Source organism: Ammospiza caudacuta, chromosome 26 (genome assembly GCF_027887145.1).
Source record: "Ammospiza caudacuta isolate bAmmCau1 chromosome 26, bAmmCau1.pri, whole genome shotgun sequence".
NCBI classification, from domain to species: domain Eukaryota; kingdom Metazoa; phylum Chordata; class Aves; order Passeriformes; family Passerellidae; genus Ammospiza; species Ammospiza caudacuta.
In genome coordinates, this window is record NC_080618.1 from 6,766,189 (window position 1) to 6,781,059 (window position 14,871).

At 64.1% G+C, this 14,871-nt stretch overlaps 3 protein-coding genes across 3 annotated transcripts; 2 read left to right on the top strand and 1 right to left on the bottom strand.

The window, feature by feature from the left end:
- Nucleotides 1–113: 113 nt before the first annotated feature.
- On the bottom strand, nt 114–3,369 carry TMED4 (transmembrane p24 trafficking protein 4). Its single transcript, XM_058820216.1, has 5 exons — nt 3,205–3,369; nt 2,903–3,003; nt 2,495–2,620; nt 1,687–1,833; nt 114–736 (listed from the first exon to the last, which is right to left on the bottom strand). The coding sequence occupies exons 1-5, from the start codon at nt 3,347–3,349 to the stop codon at nt 587–589; spliced, it is 669 nt and encodes a 222-aa protein (XP_058676199.1). The 5' UTR covers nt 3,350–3,369; the 3' UTR covers nt 114–586.
- Nucleotides 3,370–4,012: 643 nt separating this feature from the next.
- LOC131568161 (interleukin-36 receptor antagonist protein-like) lies at nt 4,013–5,575 on the top strand. The gene is made up of 4 exons (XM_058820083.1): nt 4,013–4,242; nt 4,330–4,418; nt 4,506–4,636; nt 5,191–5,575. The coding sequence occupies exons 1-4, from the start codon at nt 4,013–4,015 to the stop codon at nt 5,401–5,403; spliced, it is 663 nt and encodes a 220-aa protein (XP_058676066.1). The 3' UTR covers nt 5,404–5,575.
- Nucleotides 5,576–6,951: 1,376 nt separating this feature from the next.
- On the top strand, nt 6,952–11,494 carry LOC131568315 (interleukin-36 receptor antagonist protein-like). Its single transcript, XM_058820320.1, has 5 exons — nt 6,952–7,112; nt 7,256–7,365; nt 8,455–8,610; nt 9,058–9,182; nt 10,887–11,494. Exons 1-5 carry the CDS (start codon nt 7,084–7,086, stop codon nt 11,076–11,078), a joined length of 612 nt encoding a protein of 203 aa, XP_058676303.1. The 5' UTR covers nt 6,952–7,083; the 3' UTR covers nt 11,079–11,494.
- Nucleotides 11,495–14,871: the final 3,377 nt, after the last annotated feature.

Below are 14,871 nucleotides of genomic sequence, written 5' to 3' on the forward strand. Positions count from 1 at the left end.
CCCAAAATCCGCCCCGGGACCGATTTTTGGGGTGAAAACGGCCGGGTTTGGGCAGCAGCTGAATGCCTGCAGCGCCACGACCCCCTTCCCACCCCAAAACGCACCGGCAACTCTTGGTGGAACAAAAAAACCTTTATTTCCCCCCCCAAAAAAAACCACCTCGGGGGGTGGCGCCTTTCTCTGCTCCCTCCATGGCAAGCAGGGCACCCCAAAATCCGCAGGGAGCGCCCCAGGGTGGGTGGGATGGGTTTGGGGTCCCTCCCCAGCAACCTGGGATGGGTTTGGGGTGCCAGAAGGGAGTGAGGGACCCTCCCCAGCACCCCAAAATGCGTGGGATGGGTTTGGGGGTCCCTCCCTAGCAGCCCAAGGTGGGTGGGATCCCCCATTACAGGGTTAGGAGTGGATTTTGGGGATCCCTCTGGGATCAGGGTTGGTTTTGGGGTGCTCCCCAAGGTGAGGGTGAGGTTTGGGGCACACCCTGGGATGGGGGTGCATTTTGGGGTGTCTTTTGGGGTTGGGGTCGGTTTTGGGCTGCCCCCCAGGTTGGAATGGATTTTGGGGTACCCCTCGAGGGGGTTTCGGGGGGCTAGACGAGTTTCTTGGCCTCGAAGAAGCTCTTGAGGTGCCGCATCTGCCAGAGGCCGGTGAGGATGAGGATGACGGTCTGGGCGATGGACCACCAGAGCACGCGCTGGTTGGTGCTCTCGCTCGTCATGCGGAACCGCTCCTCCCGGTACTGAGGGGAAAACCCCAAAGATTCACCCCAAAACCCCGAAGATTCACCCCAAAACCCCACAAATCCACCCCAAAATCCCATAAATCCACACCAAAATCCCATAAATCCACACCAAAGCTGCAGGTTCACCCCAAAACCCCAAAAATCTACCCCAAAACCCCACAGATTGGCTGGTTGGTGCTCTCGCTCGTCATGCGGAACCGCTCCTCCCGGTACTGAGGGGAAAACCCCAAAGATTCACCCCAAAACCCCAAAGATTCACCCCAAAACCCCACAAATCCACCCCAAAATCCCATAAATCCACACCAAAACCCCATAAATCCACACCAAAGCTGCAGGTTCACCCCAAAACCCCAAAAATCTACCCCAAAACCCCACAGATTGGCTGGTTGGTGCTCTCGTCATGCGGAACCGCTCCTCCCGGTACTGAGGGGAAAACCCCAAAGATTCACCCCAAAACCCCGAAGATTCACCCCAAAACCCCACAAATCCACCCCAAAATCCAATAAATCCACACCAAAATCCCATAAATCCACACCAAAGCTGCAGGTTCACCCCAAAACCCCAAAAATCTACCCCAAAACCCTGTGAACTCCACCCCAAACCCTCAGATTGACCCCAAAACCTCATGAATTCAACCCCAAAAATTCACCCCAAAACCCCACATGAATTCACCCCAAACCCTCAGATCGACCCCAAAACCCCATGAATTCAACCCCATAAATTCACCCCAAAACCCTAAAGACTGACCCCAAAACCCCACAAATTCACCCCAAAAAACCCCTGAGAAATCCACCTAAAACCCAAAAAATTCACACTGAAACCTCACAGACTGACCCCAAAACCCTACATGAATCCACCCCAAAACCTTTCAGATTGACCCCAAAAATCCACGAATTCACCCCCAAACCCCCATAAATCCCCCCAAACCCCCCTTGGTGCCCACCTACCCTCTGGTAGTTCTGCTCCTTCTGGATCTGCTCCACCTGGTCGAGCAGCTGGCGCGCGCGGAGCTGCAGCTCCGTCAGCTTGTCCTTGGCAGCGATCTCGGGGTAGTTGTTGGTGTGCTCGCCCACCTGGATGTCCAGGTGCACCCGCTGCGGGACAGGGCACGGGCTGGCACCACGGCTGGCACCGACCATGGCACCAGTAATGCCAACAATATGGCACCAACCATGGTTCCAACCATAGCAACAATCGTGACGCCAGTAATGGCACCAACCATGGCTCGAACCAACCACGGCACCAACCATGGCACCAGTTATGGCACCAACCATGGCTCAAACCAACCACGGCACCAACCATGGCACCATTACTGGTGCCAACCATGGCTCCCAACCATGGCACAACCATGGTCCAAGCATGGCACCAGTAATGGCACCAACCAGGCTCCAACCATGGCTCCAATCACGGCTCCCAAACATGCCAAACATGGCATTGGTAATGGCTCCAACCATGGATCCAGCCATGTAATGGCGCCAACCATGGCATCAACCATGGCATCAATCATAGCAACAACCTCGGCACTAACCATGGCACCAGTAATGGCATCAACCATGGTCCAACCATGGCACCAATCATGGCTCCAACCATGGCACCAGCAATGGAACCATCAATGGCACAGCCATGGGTAGGGCACAGGGCTGTCACCAGCGCTGGCACAGCCATGAGAAGGGCATGGGGCTCCCCCAGGGCTGCGCCAGGGCCATCCCCGAGGGTGTCTCAGGGCTGTGCCAGGCTGGCACAGGGCACGGTTACCAGCTTGCCCCCGGCGAACAGCGCCATGCGGGTGGAGTTGGAGTGCAGGCAGATCTGGTGCTCGCCCGGCGTGTGCGACGTGAACGTGAAGCGCCCCTCGGAGCCGTACTGCCGCGACATCACCACCTGTGCCAACGTGGGGACACTGTCAGGGCCATGGGCATGGCTATTGGCACCACCTGTGCCAACGTGGGGACAGCGTCAGGGCCATGGGCACGGCCACTGGCATCCTGTGGGGACACTGTCAGGCCATGGCACTGGCATCCCACGGGGACACTGTCACTCCCCCGGGGGCTGGGGCACAGCCTGGGGATTGCCCAAACGCCCCCCGCCAAAGACCCCTCCCCATGCCCGAGGGATGCCCAGGAGCCCCTCCCCGTGCCCACGAGATGCCCAAGCCCCCCTCACCTTTCCGTCGGGGTCCTTGACCTCCACGTGCATGCCCAGCCCGGGGGTGGAGGGCAGGAAGGACTCGGACTGTTTGTCCCACAGCTGCGTCCGGTAATTGCCTGGCACGGAGCGGGCACGGGGCTCGGAGCCGACCCCCGCGCCCGGTGGTTCCTCCCGCTCCCCCCCCGCCAACCCTCAGTGGTTCCCCCCGCTCCCCGCCAATCCCCCGGTGGTCTCTCCCATTCCCCCCCCGCCATTCCCGGTGGTCTCTCCCCCCTCACGCCCCCGCCATTCCCGGTACTCCCCGCCGCCGTCCGCACCGATGACCATGGTCTCGTCGGGGATCTCCTCGATGAAGCAGCGCTTCTCGGTCTCTCCGATGTGGAAGTAGAGCCCGTGCGCGCCCCAGCCCAGCAGCAGCACCGCGGCCATCGCCGCCCTCATCGCATCCCACAGCGCCGCCATGATTCCTCCCGCCCGCCCGCCGGGGGCGCTCTGCGCATGCGCCAGCGCCTCACCCTGCTCAACTCGCATGCGCCGCACTCTCGGCGCAGGCTCTGCACACGCGCAGTGCGGCCCTCACCGCCGTGTCTCGCTTTGCGCATGCGCAACACCCACGGCCACTCAGGGCTCCCCACGCCACCCGTGTGCTTCCCGCAGCTCCCGCAGCGCGCACGCGCGCCCTCCGCCGCGGTGGCGCAGCGGGGAGGGCGCCGCTCTCTCACTGCTGAGATCGCAAGTTCGAGCCCCGCCACAGCCATCGCGGGGGTCGCGGTGTCCCCACGCGTGTCACGCTGTCACCTTCCCCCCCCCCGCCATGTGTCCCCTCGTTTGTCACCCCGCGGGGATGCTGAGCAATGGCGGGGGCGGGGCGCGCCCTTCTCAGCAGTGTGGCAACACCGGCAACTTTCTTCCTTCCTTCCTCCCTTCCTCTCCGCCGCCCGCAGCGCCCGGAGCCGGGGGTCCCACTGGAACCGGGGGTAACACCGGAGCCGGGGGTGTCACAGCGGAGGCAGGGGCGTCACAGGAGCCGGGGTCCCAGCGGAACAGGGGGTCCTACAGGAACCGGGGGTCGCACCGGAGCCGCGGTCGCACCGGAGCCGGGGTCCCGGCAGAACCGGGGGTCCCATGGGTGAGCGCTGCCCGGGGACCCCGCGCACGGCCCGGAGGGGACACGGAGCGCCCGGCACGGCCGGTGCCACCGGGAGGGGTCCCCGAGGCTCGGCGGGCGCGGGCAGGGGGCGCGGGGGCCTCCGCGTGGCCGCCCTCAGCCTCGCCCTCCTCTTCCTCCGCGCAGAGGCCGAAGGCTTCGCCCTCTGCCACGCGCCCGCGCTGCAGACCGAGGTGTTCCAGTACCGGTAAGGGGCGGCCCGGGGGCGGCGGGGGCGGCACGGGACGGGGGTGGCACCGAGCGGTGGCACCGCCGTCCCCCCTTTGCCCGCCAGGCTGTGGGACGTGAACCAGCGCTCGCTGTACCTGCGCGGTGACCAGCTGGTGGCCGGGCACCTGCAGGGCGCCAACGCCGCGCTGGAAGGTGACGCGGGGACGAGCGCGGGGGCGCGCGCGGGGACAGCCGCGGGGACGCGCGCTGAGGGTCCCCGTGTCACCCACCCACCCGCAGAGAAAGTGTTCTGGGTGCCCAACCGAGCCCTGGAGCCCGCGCGGCTGCCGGTGATCCTGGGGATCCGGAGCGGCTCCCGCTGCCTCCGCACCGAGCGCGGCCCCGCCGGAGAGCCCCGGCTGCGGCTGCAGGTGCGGACAGCGGGGACAGCGAGGGGACAGCGGGGACAGCGAGGGGACAGCGGGGACAGCGAGGGGACAGCGAGGGGACAGCGGGGACAGCGGGGACAGCGAGGGGACAGCGAGGGGACAGCGGGGACAGCGAGGGGACAGCGAGGGGACAGCGTGGACAGCGGGGACAGCGAGGGGACAGCGAGGGGACAGCGGGGACAGTGTAGGGAGAGCGGGGATACCGTGGGGACAGCGAAGGGACAGCGTGGGGACAGCGAGGGGACAGCGGGGACCTCAGGGATGGGACATTGTGGGGGGGGGGACACAGGGACCACGGGGACTGCGGGCATGGGGACACTGGGACTGTGGGGATGGGGACATGGGGACTTCAGGAGTGGGACATTGCGGGGTAGGGACACCAGGACCGCGGGCATAGGGACGTGGGGACGTCAGGGATGGGACATCGTGGGATGGGGACATTACAGGCGGTGCCCACACCGCACCGCGGCGCTGGCACACGGTGCCCGCGGTGCCCGGGCGCTGTCCCCGCGGGTGACACGGCGCTGTCACCGCAGGACGTGGACATCCGGGAGCTGCCCCGCGCCGGTGACAGCGCGGCCGCCTTCACCTTCTTCCGCTCCTACCGGGACGGGCTGTGGCGCTTCGAGTCGGCCGCGCACCCCGGCTGGTTCCTGTGCACGTCCCCGCGCGGCCACCAGCCCCTGGCGCTCTGTCGCCACCGCGATGTCACCTCCAACCTGCTCGACTTCTACTTCCAGCTCTGCTGAGCGCCCCCGGGCCCGCGCGGGGACAGCGGGGACCCGGGGTGGTGGCATCTTCCTGGGGAGGGTGGCATCACCCCTAGAACGGTGACATCCCCCTGGAGAGGGTGGCATCTCCCCCAGAGCGGTGACATCCCGCTGGGGAGGGTGGCATCACCCCCAGGACGATGACATCCCTCTGGGGAGGGTGGCATTCCCCTCAGCACGGTGACATCCCTCTGGGGAGGGTGGCATCTCCCCCAGAGTGGTGACATCCCTCTGGGGAGGGTGGCATCTCCAGGCATCTGTCCCCCATTCCCTGTCCCCCAGGGTGGTGACACCTTCATCCCAAGGTGGTGACACCTTCCTGGAGAGGCTGGCATGCCCCCCAGCATGGCGACATCCTCACCCAGCGAGGGTGCCATCCTCGCTCCTCGGCGACATCTTCCCCAGGACGGTGACATCCATCCCGGACCGTGCCATCCCCCCTTGCTCCGGGGCGCGCCATCCCCCTGGGGACAGCGACATCGCCCTGGGGACAGCGACATCCCCCTGGGGACAGCGACATCGCCCTGGGGACAGCGACATCCCCCTGGGGACAGCGCCATCCTCCCCGGGCTCCGGTGCGCGAATAAAGAGATGCCGATGCCAGCGGTGCCCGAGTGTGGGTGGTGGCACAGGGGTGGTGGCACACGGGTGGTGGCACACGGGTGGTGGCGCACGGGTGGCAGGGCGGGGCTGGTGGCCCCGCTGGATGTGTCACCGCCGCGGAGTGGCCGCTCTTGCGCCACCCGGGCGATGGGGACACGACGGGACGTCCCCAACGGGAGGGGGTGGCGCGGCCCCTTCCCGGATCCCGCGGGGCGGCACGGGGACAACGCGACACGGGCGACACGGCGGGGACAGCGCGGGGACAGCGCGACACAGGGGACAGGGGGCACACGGGGTGTGGGGACAGGGAATGGGGGACAATAGGGACAGGGATGGTGGCATTTGGAGGACAGGTCACCATGGGGACAGGGCACACGGGAAGGTGGGGACAGGGAGTGGGGGACAATAGAGACAGGGGACATGGGACTTTGGGGACAGGTCACCATGGGGACAAGGCACACAAGACCTTGGGGACTGGGGATGTGGGACCTTGGGGACAGAGCTCACAGGGCTTTGGGGACAAGGGACACGGGGATGGGACACTGGGGACACCGGGGACAGGGCACGCGGGAGTTTGGGGACAAGGGACACAGGGATGGGACACAGGGGACAGGGCTAACAGCACCCTGGGGACAACACTCATGGTGACAATGGTGACAAGGCGATGGCACCACAGGGACAGGGCACAGGGGCCACCCACAGGGTGCCATGGCACAGGGGACAGGTCTGGCACAGGGGACATTCCCGCCGTGGTGGCCGTGAGCGGCACTGGGGACGCTGGCAGCAGGTGGCATTTCACCATCGCTCGGTGTCATTGTCACTGTCACCTCCCCTGCCAATTACCGGGGCGGGCTCTGTCCCCGCCCTGCCCGGCTCCATAAAGGCACTGTCACCCGCGGGGACACGGCCCAGAGGACACGGGACAGGATCCCGGGAGGTGACACATCCACAGGTGCTGCTCCGGGGACAGGGACACGCTCGGGGACAATCCTGCTGGCACGCAGTGCCGCCTGTGCCGCCTGTGCCACCTGTGCCACCATCTCCGCAGGCCCAGCCATGTCACGCGCATCCAGAGCTGCCCTCAGGTGAGCGGGGACAGCGTGGGGACAGCGTGGGGATGGCATAGGGACATCATGGGGACAAGGTAGGGACAGCGCTGTCCCCTGCCTCGCGCCCCGGCAGTGTCACCTCCCCGGTGTCACCTGCCCTGAGCCCTCTGTCCCCACAGAAGGACACCCCGGGGACACCCTCTGGGGGCCATGGCGGACAGCGGGGACACGGCCGAGGGCGTCATCGACCCCGACATGGTGGCCTTGTTCGACGACTTCCTGGGGATAGGTGGGTGCAGGTGTCCCCGTGTCCCTGTCCCCGTGTCCACCCCTGTCCCCATGTCCCCACGTCCCCTGTCCCTGTGTCCCTGTGATGTCCTCATGTGCCACATCCTCCGGGTGTCCCCTCCGTGTCCCCACATCCCCACGTCCCCACGTCCTTGTGGTGCTCCCATGTCCCCACGTCCCCCTGTCCATCCCTGTGTCCCCATGTCCCCGTGTCCCCATGACCCCCCGTCCATCCCTGTGTCCCCACGCTCCCATGTCCCCACCTGTCAGTCCCCCTGTCCTTGTGTCCACCTGTCCGTCCCCGTGTCCCCTGTCCACCTGTCCGTCCCTGTGATGTCCCCATGTCCCATATGCCGGTGTCCCACATCCCCACCTGTCCGTCCCCATGTCCCATGTCCTTACCTGTCCGTCCCTGTGTCCCATCTGTCTGTCCCCATGTCCCCATGTCTCATGTCCCCATGTCCCACCTGTCCTGGTGTCCCTGTGTCCCCATGTCCCCGTGTCCCACCTGTCTGTCCTCGTGTCCCTGTGTCCCATGTCCTTACCTGTCTGTCCCTGTGTCCCACCTGTCCATCCCGCTGTCCCCGTGTCCCCCCTGTCTGTCCCCATGTCCCATGTCCTTACCTGTCCCTCCCTGTGTCTCACCTGTCCATCCTGCTGTCCCCATGTCCCACCTGTCTGTCCTTGTGTCCCCATGTCCCTGTGTCCCACCTGTCCGTCCCCATGTCCCCATGTCCCATGTCCTTACCTGTCCCTCCCTGTGTCCCACCTGTCCATCCTGCTGTCCCCGTGTCCCACCTGTCTGTCCTTGTGTCCCCGTGTCCCATGTCCCCATGTCCCCCTGTCCATCCACATGTCCCCATGTCCCACCTCTCCGTCCCCGTGTCCCCGTGTCCCATGTCCTTACCTGTCCATCCCGCCGTCCCCGTGTCCCACCCGTCTGTCCCCGTGTCCCCGTGTCCCATGTCCTTACCTGTCCATCCCGCCGTCCCCGTGTCCCACCCGTCTGTCCCCGTGTCCCCGTGTCCCATGTCCTTACCTGTCCATCCCGCCGTCCCCGTGTCCCACCCGTCTGTCCCCGTGTCCCCAGAGGTGACGGTGCCCTTCGGGGAGGTGACACCGGCGTCACGGCCCGAGCCCCAGCCGTACCACTACGTGCTGCGGGACACGGAGCAGCAGGGGCTGTGCCTGCGCCACGGACACCTGGTGGCCACCAGCCTGCAGGGGGCCAACGCCGCCCTGGAAGGTGGGTGACACCCGGGGACAGCGGTGACACTGCAGGGGTGACACCCGGGGGGTGGACAGGGGTGACAATCCATGGGTGACACCGCCAATGGGTGACAATCCATGGGTGACACCCAGGGACAGCGGTGACACTGCAGGGGTGACACCTGGGGGCAAACAGGGGTGACAATCCATGGGTGACACCCTGGGGGGGGGGACAGGGGTGACACTGCATGGGCGACACTGCCAATGGGTGACAATTCACGGGTGTCCCTCTGGAAGGACAGCGGTGACAATCTGTGGTGTCCCTCTGTAAGGGACAGGAGTTACAATCCATGGGTGACTCTCCATGGGTGTCCCTCTGGGGTGACAAGGGTGACACTCTGTGGGTGACACCCTGGGGGTGACAAGAGTGACACTCCATGGGTGACACCCTGGGGGCACAGCAGTGACACCCCATGTCCCACAGAGCCCATCAGCGTTGTCCCCAACCGGCACCTGGAGCGCCGGCGCAGTCCCCTCATCGTGGGCATCCGCGGTGGCACCCGCGCCCTGTCCTGTGGCACCGGCCCCGAGCCCCGGCTGAGCCTGGAGGTGACACGGGGGTGGCACGGGTGGCACAGGGGACACGGGGGTGGCACAGGGGCTGGGGGTGACACGGGGTGACTCAATGTGGGGCAGTGGGGACACAAAGGTGGCACAGGTGGGACAGCTCAAGATGGGTCAGGGCAAGTTGGGCAACCCAAGGTTGGTCAACACAAGTTGGGTCAATCCAAGATGGGTCAACTCAAGGTGGGTCAATCAAGGTGGGGACATCCAGAGATGGTTGGGACACACAAATGGGTCAATCCAAGGTGGACAGGCCAAGGTTGGTCAACTCAAGGTAGGTCAACCAAGGTGGATCAACCCAAGGTGGGTCAGCTCAAATTGGGTCAATCCAGGTGGGGCAATGCAAGGTGGGCAACCCAAGGTGGGTCAGCTCAAGTGGAATCAACTCAAGGTAGGTCAACTTGAGATAGGTCAACCTAATTTGGGTCAATCCAAGTTGGGTCAACTCAAATTGGGTCAATGCAGGTGGGCAACCCAAGGTGGGTCACTCAAGGTGGGTCAACTCAAGGTGGGGACGTCCAGAGGTGGTTGAGGCCCAAAGTTGGGTCAGTCCAGGTGGGTCAGTCAAGGCGGACAACTCAAGGTTGGTCAACTCAAGCTGGGTCAATGCAAGGTGGCCAATCCAAGGTGGAGCAATCAAGGTGGGGACATCCAGAGGTGGTTGGGACCCAAAGATGGGTCAATCCGAGGTGGACAACCCAAGGTGGGTCAGCTCAATCTGGGTCAATCCAAGGTGGGTCACTCAAGGTAGGTCAATCCAAGGTGAGTCAATCAAGGTGGGGACATCCAGAGGTGGTTGGGACAACGTGCTGGTTTGACCAGGAAGTGGGAATTCTGGGATGCTGTGGTCAAACCAATGGGTGCTCAGATTTTGATGGCTCAGCCCAAGGTGGGTCTGCCCAAGGTGGAGAACCCAAGATGAACATCCTGGGAAGAGCCATCCCAAGGTGTGGTGGGCACCCAGGGCTAGGTCAGCCCAAGGTGGGGCACCCGGGAGTGGCGTCACCCCAAAGCAATGCCAACCTGGAGGTGGGGTCACCAGGAAGTGGGGATTCCCCAGGGCGGGGTGATGATGGCATCACCTGGGGGTGTGGTCACCTGGGGGTGTGGTCCTGATGTTGTTGTCATCTGGAGATGGGGGTTCCTTGAGGTGGGGTCACCTGGAGATGAGATCAGTGTGGGTTCCTCGAGGTGGAGTCACCTGAGGGTGGGGACACCTGGACATGAGGTCACCTGGAGATGGTGCCACCTGCAGATGGGTCTTCCTTGAGGTGATGTCACCTGGATTTGGGGTCACCTGGGGATGGGAACACCTGGAGATGATACCACCTGCAGATGGATGTTCCTTGAGATGGGATCACCTGGGGATGGGAACACCTGGAGATGGGGTCACCTGGACATGGGGTTACCTGGAGATTGGGTCTATGTGGGTTCCTCGAGGTGGTGCCACCTGTAGATGGTTGTTCCATCAGGTGATGTCACCTGGGGATGGGGACACCTGGACATGGGGTCACCTGGAGATGGATGTTCCTCGAGGTGATGTCACCTGGACATGGGGTTACCTGGAGACTGGGTTTGTGTGGGTTCCTCGTGGAGGTGCCACCTGCAGATGGTCGTTCCCCGAGGTGACGCCACCATGCCGCTGCTGTCACCATTCGGTGCCACCATTTTGTGTCCCCTGCCCGGCAGGACGTGGGGCTGCTGGACCTGTTCTCGGGGGACAAGGACAGGGCCCTGCCCTTCACCTTCTACAAGACCTTCGGGGGCTCCACGCACACCTTCGAGGCCGCCGCCTTCCCCGGGCTCTTCCTCAGCACGGCCCCGGAGGAGCCGCTGGGCCTGGCCCCGGGCGCCACGGCCTTCTACCTGCGCCGCAAGTGACACCTGGGGACATCCCTGGGACTGGGGACATCCATGGTGCCACCACCGCCTTCTACATCTGGGGACATCCATCATGGGGACATCCCTGGTGCCACCACCGCCTTCTACCTGCGCCGCGAGTGACACCTGGGGACATCCATGGGACTGGGGACATCCATGGTGCCACCACCCCCTTCTACATCTGGGGACATCCATCATGGGGACATCCCTGGTGCCACCACCGCCTTCTACCTGCGCCGCGAGTGACACCTGGGGACATCCCTGGGACTGGGGACATCCATGGTGCCACCACCGCCTTCTACCTGCGCCGCGAGTGACACCTGGGGACATCCATGGGACTGGGGACATCCGGGACTGGGGACATTCATCACTGCCACCGCCTTCTACCTGCGCCGCGAGCGACAGTGCCACCAACCAGGGACATCCATGGTGGAGGGACATCCAGAGCTTGGGGACGTCCATGGCTCGGGGACATCTGTGGGCGAGGGGACACCGGGGGCTGTTGTCACTGCCCTGTCAATAAAGCGCCATCTGCTGGTGTCACCTCGTGGGTGTGACCTGTGGGGACAGGACGGACCCGTGGCAGGACAGGACCCTCCTTTTGGGGTCAGAATGCTCCTTTTTGGGGTCAGAATGCTCCTTTTTGGGGTCCAGAACCCCCTTTTGGGATCAGAATCTTCCTTTTTGGGGCCCGGAACTTCCTTTTATGGTCAAAATCCTTTTTTGGGGCGCTCAGGACCCTCCCCCCGTCAGCCCCGCCCCTTCCCTTCAATTAGGGGGCGTGGTCTAGCTTGATGGGCGTGTCTCTCATGCCAACATCCATCAAACCCCTCCCCTTATGGGCGTGACCACGACAGACCACGCCCCAAGCCTGGCCCACCGCACGCCCCGCCCCTTTCCTCATGCCGGGGGCGTGGCCTCACTCAGAGGGGCGTGGCCGACCACAGAGGCGTGTCGTGCATACTAATGCCCAATTGCCCCGCCCATTGTGGGCGTGGTGACGCCAGACCACGCCCCCGCGCGGCGCTGCTGGTAAGGGAAGGGGGAGGGGAGGGCAGGGGGCGGCCCCGGGGGGGTCCCCAAAGCCCGGGGAGGGTCTGGGGGTCCCCAAAACGTCCCCGAACCCCCCCAGGACCCCCCAAATCAGGGAAACCCCCCCAAAATCCGGGGGAACCCCAAAAACTCCCGGCCCCGCCCCCATAACCTTTGCCCCCCCCCCCCCCGCCCCCCTAAAATTTGGGGTCGCCCGGAACTTTAGGGGTCCCCCCGACCCTTTTGAGGATCCCAATTAACTTTGGGGTTCCCCTCCTGGTTTTCAGGGTCACTTTTGGGGTCCCCTCAACTCTTGGGGTCTCCCCGGAACCCTCAAAGTTCGCTGCCCCCCCTCTCTGGGGTCACCCGGAAATTTTGGGGTCCCCCTGCCCCCCCATTTTGGTGTCCCCCATAAAACTTGGGGTCCCGGGCCGGATTTTGGGGTCACGCGGGATTTTTGGAGTCCTGAATGGGATTTTTTGGGGTCCCGGGTGGGATTTTTGGGGTCCCGGATTTTGTGGGGTTCGGGAGTTTTTTGGGGTGTCCCGAAGCTTTTTAAGGATCCTGGATTTTTTGGGGGGTCCTGAGTTTTTTTGGACGATCCCGTATTTTTTTTTTTTTTTGGGATCCCGGCAGTTTTTTGGGGGTTCTGAATGAGATTTTTAGGGTCCCAGATTTTGTGGGGTCCGGGGTTTTTTTTTGGGGTCCGGCTTTTTTTGGTATCCCCTTTTTTTGGGGGATCCCGGAATTTTTTGGGGGGGGTGGTCCCGGGTGGGATTTTTCGGGGAATCCCGGGAGTTTTTTGGGGATTTCGGGGAGTTTTTTTCGGTCGGAATTTTCGGGGTTCCGCGGGTGGTTTTTGGGGTGCCCTCCCCCCGTTTCCTGTCCCGGCGGGGCGGAAGCGGCCGCGGGTGACGCGGGTGACACGGGGACGGTGACGCGGGGTGGCCGCGGGGACAGCGGCACCGGGAGGTGACAGCGCCCGGGGACACCGGGACACGGCGGGACACCGGGTGGCGGCTCCGCGACACCGGGAGGTGACACCGGCTGGTGACGCGGGGACACCGACACGAGGTGCCCGCTGTGACACCGCGTGGTGACACCGGGAGGTGACACGGGGCGGCCGCGGTGGCACCGGGTGGTGACAGGGGGAGGTGGCACTTGCAGGTGACACCGGGGGAGGGTCGGGGAGACCCCCGGAGCCCTCGCTGTGCCCTCCTCCTCCTCCTCCTCCTCCTCCTCCTCGCTGTCCTTCCTCCTTCCTCCTCCGCGCCCTCCGTCCCTCCTCCGAGCACTTCCTTCCTCCTCCTCTCTCCTTCCTCCTCCTCCTCCTCTCTCCCTCCTCCTCTGCTCCTTCCCTCCCTCCTCCCGCACTCCCTCCCTCCTTTTTTCCTCCTTCCTTCCTTCCTCCCTCCCTCCCTCTCTCCTTCCTCCCTCTCTCCTCTTCTTCCTCCTCCTCTGCTCCTTCCCTCCCTCCTCCCGCACTTCCTCCCTCCCTCTCTCGAATCCTTTTTTCCTCCATCCTTCCCTCCCTCTCCCCACTCTTTTTCCTCCTTCCTTCCTCACTCCCACTCTCCCTCTTCCTCCTCCATCCCTCTCCCTCCTCACCTCTTTCCCTCCCTCCTTCATCCCTCCCTCTCTCCTTCCTCCTCCTCCGCTCCTTCCCTCCCTCCTCCCGCATTTCCTCCCTCTCTCGAATCCTTTTTTCTCCTTCCTTCCTTCCTTCCTTCCTTCCTTCCTTCCTTCCTTCCTTCCTTCCTTCCTTCCTTCCTTCCTTCCTTCCTTCCTTCCTTCCTTCCTTCCTTCCTTCCTTCCTTCCTTCCTTCCTTCCTTCCTTCCTTCCTTCCTTCCTTCCTTCCTTCCTTCCTTCCTTCCTTCCTTCCTTCCTTCCTTCCTTCCTTCCTTCCTTCCTTCCTTCCTTCCTTCCTTCCTTCCTTCCTTCCTTCCTTCCTTCCTTCCTTCCTTCCTCCATCCCTCTTCCTCCTCCATCCCTCTCCCTCCTTCCCTCTTTCCCTCCCTCCTTCATCCCTTTCTCCCTCTTCCTCCTCTCCCCAGGGTCTCCCCACACCATGGTCACTCCTCTGGACACTCCGGCCACCGCAGAGCCACTGCCTGAGGTCCGGCACTGACCCACGGTCACTCCTCCGGCCACTGTGGAGCCACCCGAGGAAGGGTCCAGCAGTGCCCCGTGGTCACTCCCACCCTCTGGCCATAGGGAGGGTCCGGCACTGCCCCATGGTCACTCCTCCAGCCGCTCCCTGAGGTCCAGCACTGACCCACGGTCACTCCTCTGGCCACTCCAGCCGTTGTGGAACCATTGTCCACTCTCCGGCCGTAGGGAGGGTCCGGCAGTGCCCCATGGTCATTGCACATCCATTGTCCACTCTCCGGCCGTAGGGAGGGTCCGGCACTGCCCCATGGTCATTGCACATCCATTGTCCACTCTCCGGCCGTAGGGAGGGTCCGGCAGCGCCCATGGACCCCCCCAGGGCCCCCCCCGTCCCCCCCGTGGCGCTGCCGGTGCTGGACGCCATCGCCTTCTCGGGGGCAGGGGCCGAGAGCCCCGCACGGACACTGACCCCTGCAGTGACCCCCGCAGTGACCCCTGCACTGACCACTGCAGTGACCCCTGCGCTGACCCCTGCAGTGACCACTGCAGTGACCCCCGCAGTGACCCCTGCGCTGACCCCTGCAGTGACCCCCGCAGTGACCCCTGCACTGACCACTGCAGAGAGCCCCGCACGGACACTGACCCCTGCGC